We start from the raw sequence: 18792 nt of genomic DNA, 5'->3' as shown, positions 1-18792 counted from the left end.
GTGGTAGGACATGCAATTTCTTTTGCACGTGCATATCCAGTTGTCTCAGCACCATTTGTTGAAGAGACTGTTCTTTGGCCACTGAATTATCTTGGCACCTGAACTGGATTTTTCAATTCATTTATTGTGTCCTACATTGAATAAACATCCTTAATTATGAAGAAATTAATTTAACAGAATTTGTCTTAATTTCTGTGCTTTTGAAACTCCCAAGTTTCAATAATATTAACTTGCATTTTTAAATTTTTTAATTTTTTGAGCATTAAGACCAGCTTTATTTTTTAATTTAAATTCAATTAGCCAACATATAGTACATACTTAGCTTCAGAAGCAGTGTTCAATAATTTATCAGTATAACACTCAGTGCTCATCACATCATGTGCCCTCCTTAATGCCCATCACCAAATTACCCCATCTTCCCACCCACTTCCCCTTATCTTGCATTTTAAAAATTAACTTTCTTGGGGTACCTTGTTGGCTCAGTCAGTTAAGCATCTGACTCTTGATTTTGGCTCATATAAAAAACTCAGGGTTGTAAGATAGAGCTCTGCATTGGGCTCCCTGCTGAGTATACAGCCTGCCTAAGATTCTCTCTTGGGGCAGCTGGATGGCTCAGTCAGTTAAGCAACTGACTGGATTTTGGCTCAGGTTGTGATCTCAGGGTCCTGGGATGAGCCCCACTTCTGGCTCTGCACTCAATGAGGAGTCTGCTTATCCCCCTCCCTCTGCTCCTCCTCACTCTCTCTCCAACTCTCTCAATAAATCTTAAATAAAAATAAATAAATAAATCTTTAAAAAAAAGATTCTCTCTCTCTCTCCCTTTATCTCTGTCCCCCAATTTTTTAAAGAAATTTTTAAATTTCTAAAATTTAAATTTCTAAAAATTAACTTTCTAATTTATTCTTTATATTTAGATACTTTAATCCTTTTAGAGTCTACCTATGTATATGATATTAGAGGAGCATCCACTTTATTTTTCTACATATACAAAAGAAACAGAATAGAGGTATTTATAGGTAGAAAATTCCATAATTTAAATGTCAACTACCATAGTGATCTACAAAAGCGGTGCAAACTCAATTAGATACTAGCTTTTTTCCCGGAAGTTTTCTAGATGCAATGGTTATGAAAACTTTGTAAAGAAGGAAAGAGCTAAGAATAGTAAAGATAATGTGAAGAGAGCAAAATAGAGGACTTTATCACATATTAAATCATTGTAAAGCAACAATATTTAAGAAAGTGTGATGTTTGCTTAAAGATAGATAAATAAGGAAGAATAGAGTCCAGATCAAAGCAGACAGTCTTATTTGGTTTGTGAAAAGGAGACACTGCAAGAGAGAGAGAGAAAGAGAGGGGGAGAGGGAGAGAGAGAGAGAGAGAGAGAGAGAGACAGAGAGAGGTATTTTAGATATATTTCTCCATCATTTTGATATCCGTATAGGGGAAAAAAATATTTACATCTACTTCATAGAATCTACAAACATAACTTCCATAAGGACTACAGATCTAATTTTGAGAAGTAAAACAATGAAGCTTTTAAGAATAAAACCTAAGAGAGCATGTTTGTTACCATAGAATAGAGGAACCAAAGAGCACCCACTGCTAAAATAAATAAATAAATAACTACATTGGACTATTTTAAAATTAAGAACCTCTCTGCACCAAGGCACCATTAAGATAATGAAAAAGGTAATCCCTAAATTGGCAGAATTTGTACGTCATATATATTACAAAAGACTTAGTACAGAATATACACATTCTTGAATCATTCAGAAAACACCAGCCGAACAAATAGAAAAAATGTATTAAAAAAAACTGAACAGGAGGTTCAGAAAAGAGGATATCAAAAAGTCCAATAATCATGTGAAAAGACATTCAGCTTCATTAGCTATTTTAAAAACCCAACTTAAACTATTTTGAAATTCTTTTTAAATGTTTTATTTATTTATTCATGAGAAACACAGATTGAGAGAGAGGCAGAGACAGAGGCAGAGGGAGAAGCAGGCTCCATGCAGGGATCCTGATGCAGGACTAAATCCCAGGACCGCGGGACCATGCCCTGAGCCAAAGGCAGATACTCAACCACTGAGCCATCCAGGCATCCCTATTTTGAAATTCTACCACATTCCAACCAGAAGGGCAAAATTAAAAAGAAAGAATAAAAGTTGACAAAGATGTAAATACTTGTATCCTGCAGATAGGAATGTAGTCTGATATAACCACTTTGGAATAAGGTTTTGCAATAACTACTAAAGGTGAGTAGCTCTAGTACTACTACTAAAGTAGTTATTAAAATTACCCTATAACCTTTTCATTAGAAATATTCCCAAAAGAAATAGATCCATATATTCAGCAACATACATGTCCTTTTATGCTCATACCAGCACTACTTTTAATAGCCAAGGACAGGACCATCTACAACCAAACGGATAAATAACTGTGGTATGTTTATACACTAAAATAATACACAGCAATGACAGTGAATCAATTACATTCACCCCCAACAGTATGGATGAATGTCATGGACATAATGTTGAGTGAGTGAAGCCAACACAAAACTATACATATCTTATGAGTCTATATCCAGTATAAAAACAATAAAACAAATCTGTGCTATTTTAAATCAAAATAGTGGCTACTTTGTGAAGGTGGAGGGCAATGATTTGAGTGAGGCATGAGGTGATAGGCTAGTGCAGGTCTACAAATGTGCAATAATTTTATTAGGGGAAATGACTGTGAGAGAAAATGGAAAGTGAGCAGAAGAGGCTGGAATAACTGCCAGACTAGGATATGTCTAACATTGAGTAAAGGACAGGGAAGGAAGATTGGGTGGAATGACTGTAGATGTCTACCTAGCTAATCTTAGAAAAGTTAGTCAAGTTCATTGGAAGTCCTAGAGACAATGTTATCTGCCTGACAGAGGAGTCCCACATTCTAGGAATGGGCCTATATTAGAATCCTTGCTGCACTTAGTTACTGACAAGCAGTGGTACTTGGGACATTTGGCTTCAGTGCAAATACAGCAATGCTCTTAAAACACAGCAACTGGAACCCTTTGATCACTTGCATTAGGATATTTGTGAAGTGCATACTCATGGCTATCACAGGTGTTAGTTTGATTTATTTAGGTTCTGGTTATTTGACTGTTGAAAATGAACCTATGATGTACATTTTTTTACATGCATTTATACTTCCATGGTAAATTTAAAAATATGTAGTCCCATTCATATATTAGAAAACTCAATACTGTAAAGATGCTCCCATGAATGAGCTATATATTTAGCAAAAATCCCAACAGATTGTGTGTGTGTGTGTGTGTATGTAAAGTAAAAAAGCTGATTTTAATATATATTTTTAATTTTAAAGCAATCTCTAGGGATGCCTGGGTGGCTCAGTGGTTGAGTGTTTGCCTTCGGCTCAGAGTGTGACCCTGGGGTTGCAGGATCCCACCTCCGGCTCCCTGCATGGAGCCTGCTTCTCCCTCTGCCTGTGTCTCTGTGCCTCTCTCTCTCTCTCTCTCTCTCTCTCTCATAAATAAGTACCCAACATGGGGCTCGAATTCATAACCCCAAGGTCAAGAGTCACATGCTCTATCAACTAAGCCAGCCAGATGCACATGATTCTATAATTTATAAGGAAAAGTAACAGTCAATAATAACCAAGACCATCTAAAAGAAAATAGAAAGGTGTGGATTTATACTACAAGATATCAAGACCTTTTATGAGTTTACAATAATAAAACGGTATATTACATATGCAACAATATATGAATAGATGAGAAGTAGACAATACAAGGTTCAGAAGCAGATTCAAACATGTCCAGTCCCTTGATATATGACAAAGATGACAAGAATAATGAGGAAAGTACATTCTTTTCAAGAAGTGAGGCTAGGTCCTTTGTATAGTCATATGGAAAAATAATTAATCTTGATCTGTATACAAACACCAATATGAAATGAAATGTGGATCTTAAAAGATTTTTAAAAGAGCTACTAAAATATCTTCATAAATGGGTGACGGGCACTGAGAGGGGCACTTGATGGGATGAGCACTGGGTGTTATTCTGTATGTTGGCAAATTGAACACCAATAAAAAATAAATTTATTATAAAAAAATAAAATAAAATATCTTCATAAAAAAAATAAGGGGTGCCTGGGTAGCTTAGTCGGTTAAGTGTCTGCCTTCGGTTCAGGTCATGATCTCAATGTCCTGAGACCGAGCCACACACTCAGTGTGTGTGGGGAGTCTGCTTATTCCTTTCCCTCTGCCCCTCCCCTCTACTCATGCTCTTTCTCACTCTCTCCTCTCTCTCAACTAAATAAAAAATTTTTAATTTTTTAAAATAATAAACACATTAAATATCTTCATGACTTTGTGATAGGCAAATATTTCTAAAAATCACTAAAAAAAAACCTATTGTAAAACTTAAAGCATGATTGTTCATTGAAAGGTACCATAAGGAAAGATTTTCAGGACAATATTAAGAAATCCTGTAAATCCAAGAATAAGACTGACAGCCCAAGAGAAAAGTCCACAAATCACTTGAACACATAGTGCATAAAGGAGGATATACAGATATACAATAAGCCTTTAAATAGGTCCTCAGTTTGCTCAACTGCATTAGTTATCAGTAATAACGGGAAACCTCAGTGAGATACCACTCTCCACATACCACCAGGACCAAAACAATTTTTTAATTTTAAAATTAAAACATATGACACTACAAAGCATTAACAAGGATATGGAGCAACTATAACTTTTATCACTTTAAAAAAAACTTTTATCACTTTGCTTGTGAGAATATAAGTTAGTTCAATCACTTGGAGAGTGTTTGGCAGTTTCTGCTAGAATTAAATATTTGTATCCTCCATGACTTAAGAATTCCATTTCCGGGAAGCAGAAAAATAAGCGCACTATATACACACATCCTAAAATACATATATTTGGCCCATAGGATGTAGTTTGCCTACCTCTACTCTGCAGTAACAAAATAAGTTAATGATTGCTTATAAACAGCAATATGGTTCAATCTTACAAACAGAATACTGAGCAAAATTAGTGGGTCACAAAAGAATATATACAATAGGGACCCCTGGGTGGCACAGTGATAGAGCGTCTACCTTCAGGTCAGGGCGTGATCCTGTATTCCCAGGATCTCCCTCTACGTATGTCTCTACCTCTCTGTGTGTGTCTCTGATGAATAAATAAATAATTTTTTTAAAAGAATATATACAATATAATTCCACTTATGTAAAGACAAAAGGAAAAGCAGTCAATGGTGATAGAAGTTAGGAAAGTGCATTTGAGAGAGGGGTAGTCACTGAAAAGCAGGAGCAGAAATGATTTGTTGGGGGCACCTGGGTGGCTCAGTGGTTGAGCATCTGCCTTTGGCTCAGGTTGTGATCCCAGGGTCTTGGGATCGAGTCCCGCATGGGGCTCCCCACAGGAAGCCTGTTTCTCCCTCAATGTCTCTGCCTGTGTATGTGTGTATGTGTAGATTTTATTTATTTATTCATGAGACACACACATACCCACAGAGGCAGAGACACAGGCAGAGGAAGATAAAATCTTTATTTAAAAAAATGGTTTGGGGGATCCCTGGGTGGTTCAGCAGTTTGGTGCCTGCCTTTGGCCCAGGGCGCCATCCTGGGGTCCTGAGATCGAGTCCCGTTATCAGGCTCCCTGCATGGAGCCTGCTTCTCCCTCTGCCTGTGTCTCTGCCTCTCTTTCTCTCTCTCTCTCATGAATAAATAAATAAATCTTTAAAAAAAATAAATAAAATATTTTAAAAAATGGTTTGTTGTGTCCGTCCAAGCCTACTGATGGTAATACTCTTGCCTATGGATGCTTGAGGTACTGGCCCAGGCTCTGTATTACTTGTGTAGAGCCCCACAGACATTTCCCCCACTGCGGCCAATGTTGTGCCTGGATCAGCCCTTGTTGGTTCTTACTATCATCACAGAACACACTTCAGCAAAACAAAACAAAACAAAAAATCAACCAACCAACCAACCAAACAAACAAACAAAAAAACAGGAATAAAATGCGCAACTCACATGTTCTGGAGGGAACATGGCATAGCCAAGGGCCACACGGTGAGGTCAAAGAGACAGAAAGAGCAAGTTCAGACCTGAGGCTCTACCTTCAAGGCTGGGATGTCTGGGATTTCACATGGGTCCACTCATTGTTGGCTAATTTCAAACCTACAAGTGGAATTAAAGGCTGGGAAAGTGGAGACCAGGTCACCTAAGTAGTCAGCTATTTAGGTCACCATGGTTTCTGAAAAGGTAAATTCATGGAAATAGATGGCCTAGTTCCTTACCCGGTTGTTTTACTAGAAACTATGTCATATTGCTGGAAATCTGTCTATTCAAAATGAATCTTTTTAAATGAATGCCTCAGTAATCAATAGCTTAATGTCAGGCACTTACACTACAGGGTTCAATACTAGTCAGTGTCCCATCAGGAAATCTGTGTCACAATGACTTTAGAGATGAGGTAATTTTAAAATAAGACCTTACACCAATGTGGAAGGAGATATCAGAGTCTGTAGTAATTCTGAGAATCCAGGCACATCCAGCTACTGAAACAGAATGGTTAATAGGGAGCATGGTATAAGACCAGTCAATCCTGCAAACATGAACCCAATTGCTACAATTCTTCTTCTTCCTTTTTTTTTTTTTAAATAAGAGCACAAGCAATGGTGGATGGATGCCATGAGGGAGAATAAAACATTTTATAAGGTCCACATACAGTGCTTTTGGCAGAAGCACTGCTGCAGGAAAGGCAACTCCTTATCTAGAGCAACTTTTCTCCCATGAAAGCAATGTGTTGTCCCTTCCATGGTAGAAATGGTCTTGTGTAACCAAATTCCTAGCAGGGAGCTGTGTAGTTCTCTATGGAGAAGAGTACCAAATTTTTCCCTTCTCATTCAACTGATCATAGAGAACTCCTCATGAGGCCACAGGCATGGCTTGAGATGGGAGTCATGGTAGCAGGAACTAGAGTATGGCAATGAGTCACTTATTCATGCAACTTTTTGTGACTTCTGTCCAAACCCAGTCTCATCAGTCACTTCCACTTGATGTTTAAGTGCTACTGGTATACTCAAATTTATGATATCATTGCATGGTAATTTTCTGGCTCATGGTCAAATATTTAATTTTAACTAGGGATCAAAAAAGCCAGAGGTTGTTTTTCAGGAGTAACACCATCTACAGAGAATGGCATAACTTTGCTCCCAAACCCCAAATATGTTACGTATGCTGTGATATCCAAGCAGTGTCCATACCTGTCATAGACACTTCATACATCATCAGATATATCTGAGGTCATAAAATCATTTCTATAGAGCCAGCTAGTAATATTTTATGCTTTGCACAGTTCTGTCACAACTATTCAACTCTGCCATAGTAGCCTGAAAGCACCATAGACAGTATGTAACGAGTGGTCATGCCTATGTTTCAGCAAAATTTTACAAACACAAGTGGTGGGATGCATAGGTGGCTCAGTGGTTGGGCGTCTGCCTTTGGCTGGGCGTGTGATTCTGAAGTGCCAGTATCGAGTCCCACATCGGCCTCCCTGCCTGCTTCTCCCTCTGCCTGTGTCTCTGTCTCTCTCTCATGAATAAATAAATAAAATTAAAAACAAGGCAAAACAAAAACAAATGGCAGACACATTTGGCCGTTGGACCATAGTTTGCCAGTTCCCAGACTAAAGTGTGAGTGAAGATTGGGAAGCTGGAGTAGCTCTGACCTGGGGACATAAAAGTTTATCAATAATCCTACCAGATGAAACCAAACCAAACCAAACTTCCTTGGAAGATTTTTACGAACAGGGAGAGAAAAAAAAAAAAAAAAAAAAGCATGTTAGCCCCATGGTTGCCTATCAGGTGCCAGCAGATGTGTTACTTTGCTCCAATAAAACCTCATCTGAAGCTGCATGTGATGTCAAGTCCTAATTAAATTTACAATAATCCCATATCATTCCCCAAGATTCACCTGTCTCCTGCACAAATCAAATGAGTACACTGAAGAGGGATACAACAGAAAACACGACTCCTATGACTTTCAAGATACTGCTAATGGCACTAGTCACTAGAACTCCTTAAAGAATATGGTATTGCTTTTGGTTTTCTATTCTTTTTTTAAAGATATTTATTTATTCATGAGAGACAGAGAGAGGCAGAGGCAGAGGGAGAGCAGAGCAGGGAGCCCATCCAATACAGGACTCAATCCCAGGACCTGAGCCAAAGGCAGATGCTTAACCAACTGAGCCACCCAGGCACACTTTTGGTTTTCTATTTGGGTACATACAAGGCAGTTAGTGTTTATTTGTCCTTTCTTATCAAAATAGCCCTTGTTTCATGGGTGAAGGAACCAATGTGAGAATTCTGCCAGTAGTTGGGTATTTCTATTGCCACTCTGCTTTTTGGAACTTGGAAAATAACCATACAATGGGTGCAAGCATCCATTCAGACCACCATATAGGGACCTGAGCAAAAGCATCCCATTAATTATTCATTGTTTGTAAGCCCCACTACTAATTGCTGGGCACAATGCATTTGAGGTTCCAGGAGTTAATGTCATCTTGTGTCTGGTCATCCCTTATATTCTGGTTATTTCCACTTACCTAATGTACAACCTCCATAAAATATAGCTGCAATCACTTCGAGGAAGTCTAGAACAATTTGTGGTATAGTTTTGGCAGTATATCAGACTCTTTCAAGAGGACCCAGCCTGACCTTTAAGATACTCTGGTAATGGGAATGGACTCATTATGGAATTGGCCACACTCTCATGTTAACTCAGATCAGAATAAGAAAAGCTCACCAGAGGATCTAGTTTCCTGCCAGGAAACCATCTTGGGGGAAATCATTACAGGTTCTTCAGGCAAAAGGGGAGTATGTCAGAGCAGAGTAAAATGCTTCCTCCTAATGGCAAAGGAGACTCATCTATATAGAAGTCAAAGGCCTCAGCTTTGTTGAAATCCGTCCATATATTCCTGCCTCAATTTCTCAGGCTTCTATTCCTTCCCTTTGATGCCCTATAATAGAATCTACAAGGTTGTAAATAGAGGTGTTATCAGTCAGCTGCTGACTGAATTTGACTTTGGGTCCTCTTTTTGTTTAAAAAGAAAATAAATGCTTAGCCTATATAAGTCCCCAAAGTATTAATATGTAGCCAAGTTCAAAATGAAGATAGGACAATCCCCCCGAGGCCAGAGTGTGAGCCCATGGTGCCAAGTGGGAGTTGAAACTGAACGGCCTACAATAGCCAATGGAACTGGATACAGTTACAGGTTTGATCTTTTGTGTAGATGGGAGTCAAGGTCAGAGGAATGCATACAGGGACAGAGTAGTAAACTACCCAAAATTACAAATCAAAGACTAGTTCTTTCACTAGTTGTGAAGAAACAGTCCCTATGGTTACATCATCTTTGGACCAACCTAAAGAACAAGATCAACCAGAAGGGCAGATACAAGAATCAAAAGGAACGCATTCTGAAATCCTGACTGAACCCGGTTTAAGTTCTGCTCTACTTGTGGTCTTTCCAGCTATGGGATACAAATCTTTTTAGCTTAACACAGGGACCAGGAGGCATTTTCTGTAAAGGGCCAAAAAAGTATTTTAGGTTTTGTGGGCCAATGTTTGTCCCAAGTACTAAATTCTGTCACTGCAACTGAGAAAACAGCCAGAGATACATAATTGAATGGGCAATAATAAAGCTTTAAGATCAGTGGGCCACATTTGGCCCACTGGCATAGCTTGCTAACTTTTGGTTTAACCCACTAAACTACAAATTACCTTGAGAGTTGATGGACTATCCTGGTACCTACTAAACAAAACTAAACATGAAGGGAATAGGATTTCCCACATCTAATGCAATTTGAGATAGCATGTGAAGGTGGGGTCCAAAAGTCAACTTTGGAAACCTGCCTTCACATTGTATTATATTCATCCTTTGCTGAGTAAAGCCCATTAACTACAGAACCATTAAACATTAGTGAAATGACAAATTAGGAAATGGTATTCAAACTTGCTCAAAAGCTTGTTCCCATCATGCTAGATGCTCCCCTATGTTTATCTTTTCCTTAAGAAATCTGTTAAATTTTACCTCAAAACTTATGTGCTTTTATTCTCCATCTTCAAGATTTGCCCACTTGGCTACCTGGTAAACAATTTTCTCATCGTTCCTTTTCTCCCACAGCTCAAGGTTCTCTGGGCCACAGTGTCTGGAAAGACCCAGCTACTTCCCTAATCAGACAGACCAAGCACTGGAAAGGACCAGCCAGTACTCTGGGATATTTATACGCCTAGAAAGGAAGTCTGATAACGAGGATATATAAATTTCCAGTGTTGGAATTATACTAGAATTTTTTAGTATAATTGGATTAGTATAACATGGATTTATGCCTAAACTTAAAATACATTACTTAAAGGTATATAATTACTAATGTATCTGTCTTTGAATGACCATGGAAACTTGTTTCTTCTTACAACTGATTTCCAGAGTTCTGCTCCTTAATTTTGGTCTTTTATGCCACATGATGATAGGATTTCTTACTACATAAGGGTATACTCTCAGAAACTTTTAAAATCATATTTTACATAGTTTACTGCTACTGTAAAATAACAGTATTTTACTATAAAACCAATGCTCAATAAAAACTGAATTAAATATGTAAAAATCCCTGAAAATCTTGCCACTGTTTATATATTCCTTCACATGACTGAATGCATTAACACATTCACAGACACACGTTTAAGATATTTGACATCCCTAAACTACCTTAAACTGTTACTTTCTTGTCTCAAGTCTTAGCCATGATTTTAATTAATCTGTTATTGCATGTTTATCAAAAGTTATATAAATTCCTACCACTGAACATATTTCCACTTTTTAAAATTTAGTTAACAGCATTAATGTGCTACTGAATGTGCTATTTGAATCTCCTAATCATAAATTCTTATTCTATCACCTCCAGATCAAAGGGATTCCACATTCTGTATTTTGATATGTAACTAATCAACTTCAAAAAGCAATTAACTGGGGCACCTGGGTGGCTCACTTAAGCATCCAACTCTTGATTTCAGCTAGGTCATGATGTCAGGGTCATAAGATCAAGCCCAGTGTCAGGCTCCGCACTGAGTGTGGAGCCTGCTTGGGACTCTATACAAACAAACCAAAAAGCAATTATTCAATCCACTGCTAGGAAAAAGTGTGAAAGTCAGTCATGCTCAGTAATCAATGTGTTTGATAAAATCACCAAATTCCAACAAATAATTGTTTCCCCTTTCTCAGGCTGGGGAGAGGAAGAGATAAGAGGGTAGAGAGAGCCTGACAATAATTTACTTCAAACAGTCTCTCTACCTAAGAAATTTTTATGAAAGTAATGCTAAAATCCTTACTTAAAAAGCAATCACATCAAAATCTGGATGGAAAGGTGGAGAATGATCAATGATCAACCAATGATCAATTCACCATTTACTAAGAAATGTTTGTCATTAGTATAACTTTGACACTTAAACTCCTGCCTTGACATTCTTGAGAATAAAGATCAATAGTGTAATGGCTTATTGTAGGATTAGCAGTCAATTTTTCAATCTATGCTGTCACAAAAAGATAACTATCTGGTGTTCCACTGATTGTATGCAGTTTAAGTTCAAAGTCCAAGATGATAAGACCCAACTTGATGAGAAGCTGGGGAAGACAGGAGCTCATCACAACAAAGTAATGCTAGATTACTATGACAGATTGCAATACTGAGTAGTTTTCTCACATTTCAAGTGTCTCCCTGAATTAACTTTACTAAGGCCACATTTAGGTTACCAGTTCTGAATACAAATTTTTATGAAATTCCAGAGGTGATCTCAACACTATTTTCAAGTCTACATTTTCCTTATTTATTAACAAATATTGAGCACCTCCCAAGTACCTGGCAATGTTAAGACTATGTAGGTTCAGAACAAGTCTCTGCATTTATGGAGCTTACATTCTAATGGGCATTCTAGTACGTCCATTATATTTTTATATAAGGCCTGATAAAACTCATACTTTCCAAAGCCTCTCCCCTGAGTAGTATTTAATAAAGGTCAAAACTCAAACTGTACCTTACTATGCCACTTACAAGTATTCTCTGCTGTGTGGCCTCCTATTGGGATATGTTAACCTGTGGCTCAAACACTGACTTTTGTGAAACAAAAGATTTTTCCTTTTGAACTTCATGATTGGAAGAATTCACATGACACTTGAGTTTTCTTTTTAAAAAAATCATTTTATAGAACTATTTTCCTGTGTGGACTCTATGATGTTCTTACCACTCCTGTTACTTTTATAGGATTTATCACCAGCATGGATTCTGTGATGAATGGTAAGATTTGATCGCCAGCTGAAGCTCTTACCACATGTCTCACACTTGTAAGGTTTCTCTCCTGTGTGAACTCTCTGATGAGACTGTAGCTGTGAAGAGCGACTGAAGACCTTCCCACACACGTCACACTTGTATGGCTTCTCTCCAGTGTGGACGCTCTGATGAAGCTGAAGACTTGAGGCCTGACTGAAGTGCTTACCACACTCCCCACACTTGTAGGGTTTCTCTCCTGTGTGGACCCTCTGATGCATGTCAAGATTCAAGCTCCACTTGAAGCCCTTCCCGCACTCCTCACATTTGTACGGCTTTTCTCCCGTGTGGACTTTTTGATGGGCTTGAAGGTGTGAACTGCGACCAAAGCTCTTCCCACACTCTTCACATTTGAATGGTTTCTCTCCACTGTGGACTCTCTGATGGGCCAGAAGATTTGAGGCCTGCCTGAATACTTTCCCACACTCCTCACAATTATATGGTTTCTCTCCTGTGTGGATTCTGCAATGAATTTTGAGATCTGCTCGACGACTGAATCCCTTTCCACACTCTTCACATTTGTATGGCTTCTCACCAGTGTGGATCAGCTGGTGAATCTGAAGTCGGGAACTCTGATTGAAGCCCTGCCCACACTCCTCACACTTGTAAGGTTTCTCTATGCTGTGCGCCTTCAGATGGATTTGAAGATATGAACTCTGACTAAAGCCCTTTCCACATACCTCACATTTATAGGGTTTCTCCCCTGTGTGAACTACTAGATGAACTTGATAATGGGAGTTCCTCCTGAAGCTCTTCCCGCACTCATCACATTTGTATGGTTTCTCTCCTGTGTGGACTCTCTGATGTGCCTGAAGATTTGAACTCAGAGTAAAGCCTTTACCACACACATTACATATGTAGGATTTCTCTCCAGTATGAACACCCTGATGGGCCTGAAGACTTGAAGGTCGACTAAAGCCTTTACCACACTCCTCACATTTGTACGGTTTTTCTCCTGTGTGGACCCTCTGGTGAATGTATAGATTTGAGCTACAAATGAAGCCCTTCCCACATTCCTCACATTTATATGGTTTCTCTCCCGTATGGACTCTCTGGTGGGACTGAAGATGTGAATTCCGACTGAAGCTTTTACCACATGCATCACATCTGAATGGTTTCTCCCCAGTGTGGACCCTCTGATGGTCCTGAAGATGAGAGGCTTGACTGAAGGCCCTCCCACATTCCTCACAATTATAAGGTTTCTCTCCTGTGTGGACTTTGCAATGAACAGTAAGTGCTGATCTACGACCAAAGCCTTTCCCACACTCCTCACATTTGAAAGGCTTCTCTACAGTGTGGACTTTCTGATGGGTTTGCAGAAGTGAGCTCTGACTGAATTCCTCACCACACTCACCACACTTATGGCCTTTCTCTCCCATGTGAATTCTCTGATGAATACGAAGAACTGAGCTATAACGGAAGCCTTTTCCACACTCACTACACATATGGGACTTTGCTTTTGAGTGTAACTGCTGATGAAGATCAAAGGTGGAAAGATCACTGAAGGTTTTTTCACATTCATTACACTGGTAAGGTTTTTGTCTCATGTGGATCATACTCTCCTGGTCTAATGTTGAAACCTTCATGCTGCCTTTCTCACAATCATCATGGCTGTAAGATTTGTCACTTCTGTGTATCCCATGATCAAGGTGATGTGAAATCCAACTGACAACATCAACATTCTGTTTATACCGACACAGCTTATTTTTCATGGAAATCTGCTGATATCTATTCCGGTAACTCTGTGATTCAGTCAAAGTTTTCCTCCATGAGTCCTGGACTCTCAAAATTGCAAAGTCTGAGTTTTCAGTACGATTAGGACCATCCACTTTACAATTTAGCACACCGTTCTCCTCCTCAGAAATCTGAATAGAGAGCTCTGCCCCAAGCTGGCAGGGGGAATCACCTTGTTTGTGAAACTCAGAACTATTTCTCATGGAGTTTTGACATCTGGTTAGGTCATTTGTAATGTGTTGCCAGATTTGCCAGCAGGACAGCTCTTCATGTGGTCCTTTGTCTTGAAAATTCCTCAGCTCATCCTGATTGTTTCCTCCTATAGGGACAGAATTCAGAGATGTGGACAACCAAAAACTTTGTTCAAAGAGTCAAGATTTCACACTTAGGACACAGTATGAGAATTTAATGAACCTCAGGATGATTCAGCTTCTTTTCCACCACATGTGAAATACTCTGGCTTAAATACTGATAGAAAGCAAGAGGTAGTCGATTAAACTCCCAACCACAAAGCATTAATGAAATCCATCTGAAACAAAATTAGTGCCATCTGACATACCATTTTAGTTATTTTTCAAAAATCATGTCTTTCCTACCACAGTACAAAATCAGTAAGGACAAGAATTTTGCAGTGTTGACAGCTTTTAACAGTGCCTAGCAGTTAGTAGGTGCTCAAAAAGTGCATGCATAGATGAAACCCAGTGTGATGTCTGAGAATATCTAGAATTCTAAATCCCAGTTTAAGTATAAACAAATCAGAGTAGCAAAAGTGTTTGCAAGTAAGGTATCTGAACTAGGACAAGGATGAGAGAATATACAGTTTGCTAAAGAAGCCAAAAGATTGCATCAGAGGCAGCATACACCAAGGGGGTATTGATGAGAAAATTAAGGGTGCTAAAGAAATAAAAGCATGAAGACCTGTGTACTAGATCCTTCTGAGGGTTTTGTAAGGTCTGAATATCCTCAACCCCCCAATAGGAGTCAAATTTAGAGGCCAGGGAAGAATGCTGTCTCTTTGAAAATAGTGTGGAAAATTTTGGGATATAGATATACAGGCCTTCAACAAGAATGACTTTCAAAGTGAAGAATGCAGTTTATTAGTGAGCTGGGAAATAAATTCCATAACTTATAATATTTAGAAGAAACAGACTAGAAACTAATGATTAGTGAATCATTACAAGCAGTAAAGCTGTCATTATACGAAATGCCTTCAAAAGTCATGTATTTGAATCTATACACAAACACAATGCCTGAAGTAACAATGTAAATTATACATGTGGATTTTGTAAGAAGCAAATGGGATGCAGGTGGGCAAATCTTTTAAGGGAAAGGCTAACTCACAAGCTGGCTATTTTCTGAGACCTTTTCATTCCCTGACAGAGGTGGAAACTGAATTTCTTCCCTTCTCTGAGGGAGCTGCCTAATAAAAGGGGACAGAAGAATCTTCAATAAAAAAAAATTTCCTCCCCAAATGAATATGCTCTGCTACTAATGGAAAACCACAGGGAAAGAATGGTGTTCAGTTTGGTTATAAAAACAATGCCAGGGGATCCCTGGGTGGCTCAGAGGTTTGGTGCCTGCCTTTGGCCCAGGGCGCAATCCTGGAGTCCCGGGATCGAGTCTCATGTCGGGCTCCCTGCATGGAGCCTGCTTCTCCTTCTGCCTGTGTCTCTGCCTCTCTCTGTATAGACCAACTTGTACAGAAAGGCGAACACACACACACACACACACACACACACACACCCCACAGGCATCTGAGAAACTAGAATTCGGTTAGAAATTCATTTAAAGACAAAAAATATTTTGCAATATCCTTTATTCACATGGATCTGTTCACTATCTATTAGTTATTTCTGTGGAGAGTAGGTTTTCCTATACATAAACTCATTCATGTTTACTCAACGAATATTTACAGAGCCCCTGCCATGAATATACCAGGACTATTCTAAGCACTGAGGACAGTGAACAAGAAACAAAACAGACAAAACTCCCCCATTCATGAAGATTACACTCCAGTGAGGGGAGTAAGATAATAAACAAATGAACAAAAATATGTTTGAGGTGAAGATCAGTGCTTTGACACAAAATAAGGCAGGGCACAGAAAGGCAAGAGAACAGCATTTTCAACAGGGTGGTCAGATCCCTCATGAGAGTAGAACTGAGTGACCTGAAAGAAGTAAAGAAGGGGCCTGGAAGGTTAAAGGCAAGAGTATTCCAGGCAGAGAGAACAGGTGAAAGGCTCTGAGGCAGAAGCTTCCTTTAAGGTCTGAGAAACGGCAGGAAGGACAACGTAAGCAGAAAAGATGTAGCAAGGGGAGGACAGATGTACTGACAGGCAGTGGGGGATGAACAGCAGACCACAGAGGACTATCTAGTAGCTGCTTTAAGTGGTTTTTACTGTAAGTAAAAGAAGTCATGAGAGACTTTTGAACAGAAGATTAACATAATGTTACATAAAGAAGAGCCTGTAGGAGAAGGGTGGGAGCAGCAAAGACTGTTGCAACAATCCAGGAGAGAGGTCTGGCAACCTGGGACATAAGTGACAGCACATAGGTGGCGAGAAACTGAACAAATGGGACAGGTAACTGTGACAACTCACAGTTGCTTGGTTCTTACCCACATTTCTCTCTATCTGGGTTGTTGTCTTCATCAGCCAAAGCTTCTCTTCTCTTTCTATTTGCCATTTATCTCGTTTGAAGGGTTGATGTCCTGAGAACATGGAAAGTCAGGAGTTAAAATGAACATGCTAGAACTAAAATTTACCAGAGACTGAAGTTCCAACTGCACATTCAAGCTAACAGAAGAATGTTTTTCAAACTTTTTTTTAATCACGACCTACTGAAGAAATAGCATTTACTTCATCACCCAACTACATACAGAGAGATATGTATTATCAAAACAAAGTCTGAATGACCTATTTCTAGTCCACGTCTGTTTTCCCTAAATCTCCTCCCACTGGCCCTCACACACTCGTGCAATCAGCCAGTTTTTGCTACAATGTGTCCTAAGAAGCTCTGATTTTCTTTACCCTTATTTCATTCAAAATTGCTCAGAAAACTCAATACATCAGTTTTATAATTCACTAATGCAATAGTAATGAAATCTAAAATCGAATAGACAAGGTATAGCAGTATACTATCCATTGATATAGTCTTTTACAGAACCCAAATGAAAAAGACCTGAAAAAGCCTGTTCAGAAAGACCAGAAATATCCTGTATCTTATAGGATTGCAAAAGTCCAATCCCCAAACTCAGGGATCCATTTCAGGAGCCCCAAAGCCTTAAACCCCAAGCTCACAAAGATCCTCCAGAGGAAGGCTGTCCTCACCCACAGAGACCAGGTTCCTGAAGTTTTCTAACATGACATCCTGGTACAGCTTTCTCTGTGCAGAGTCCAGCAGTCCCAGCTCCTCCTCTGTGAAGGCCACAGCCACATCGTTGAACGTCACCGCCTCCTACAACAAACACATATAACCTCAATCTTACGCACCAATGTCTACTGTGAGAGGTGGGAAAGATGGGTGGGAAGGTGCTCTGGCCCCTGAGCGATCTGTAGATTTCCCAGTCCTTCTCTCCTGCCGATGCCACACCCCAATTTTCCTCAGCCTCATCAAAAGTGCTGTTATGGAGGGGCACCTGGCTGGCTCAGTGGTTGAGCATTTGCCTTTGGCTTAGGTCCTGATCCTAGAGTCCTGGGATTGAGTCCCACATCAGGTTCCCCAGGGGGAGCCTGCTTCTCCCTCTGCCTCTGTCTCTGCCTCTCTATGTCACTCATGAATAAATAAATAACATCTTTAAAAAAAAGTGCTGCTATGGAAAAGAAAGCTCTATTTACCTCGCCCTCTCAGTAAGCACAGTAATAAGCAAACTCCCTAGAATTCTAATAGCTGCATCCTAAACTAAAAAGGTTTTACTTGTAATAACATTGCCAATTACTCCAGAAACATTTAACAGTTTAGTCCCAGCATTGTTTGACAGCATCTGCCTTCCCCTAAGGTGGAAACCAGGTGAGGAGGAGCGTTCTGTGTGGAAACAAACCAAAAGGGCATGCCAGGTCCCTGAATGAAAAATTATCCCTCTTCCTGTATCTGTCTTCACTCAAATACCATACTCTGCCTCCCAATCTCTGGTGTTCTGTGTCAATTTAAGCAGATGTCTTTTTTACAACCCCTTGTCTTTATATTTCAAATGAAGATAAAACCAAGCACCTCTTCATAAAATTCCTCTGAAGCTTCAATGCAGTGAGTGACAAGTCCTTTAGTACCACTGGAATTTTTTAAACTAAGGTTACATATTACTTAAAAAAAAAAAAAAACACTAAGAAAAAAGAACCAGTAAATAAAATACACATAGGGTTTGTGACTCAGGCATGGGAGAGACAGAATCTAGCTCATATAATTAGGAAACTCCTAACAATATCTTTTCTTGTGAAGCTGATGCCTCATCTTGATAGACTGTGCCATATTTAAATATCCTACTAAAAAACATCCAATGCACCAGATATACAACCTGCCTCCTCAATTGTGAATACCTGGTACATTAAGAACAATAAAGGGCAGTAATTTTCAGAACTGTTTTTTAAGAAATAAGTTAAATCAGGAAAACTATCACTGTAGTGTTCCTAACACAGTAAAAATCCTAAACTAAATAAATGT

At 39.1% G+C, this 18792-nt stretch overlaps 1 protein-coding gene across 1 annotated transcript in view; it reads right to left on the bottom strand.

Moving 5' to 3' along the window:
* Nucleotides 1-12256: 12256 nt before the first annotated feature.
* LOC112931545 (uncharacterized) overlaps nucleotides 12257-18792 on the bottom strand; it is a 38777-nt gene continuing 32241 nt past the window's right edge. The window contains exons 8-10 of the mRNA XM_072747135.1: nucleotides 17466-17592; nucleotides 16754-16846; nucleotides 12257-14456 (exon numbers count right to left, since the gene is read on the bottom strand). Coding sequence (XP_072603236.1) covers nucleotides 12274-14456; nucleotides 16754-16846; nucleotides 17466-17592 — 2403 coding nt within the window. The 3' untranslated portion in view covers nucleotides 12257-12273. The remainder of the gene's footprint in view (nucleotides 14457-16753; nucleotides 16847-17465; nucleotides 17593-18792) is intronic.

The sequence above is a fragment of the Vulpes vulpes genome, chromosome 1 (assembly GCF_048418805.1).
Source record: "Vulpes vulpes isolate BD-2025 chromosome 1, VulVul3, whole genome shotgun sequence".
Taxonomy (NCBI): Eukaryota; Metazoa; Chordata; class Mammalia; order Carnivora; family Canidae; genus Vulpes; species Vulpes vulpes.
The sequence above is the reverse complement of the archived record's forward strand: the minus strand, read 5'-3'. Positions and strand labels throughout refer to the sequence as shown.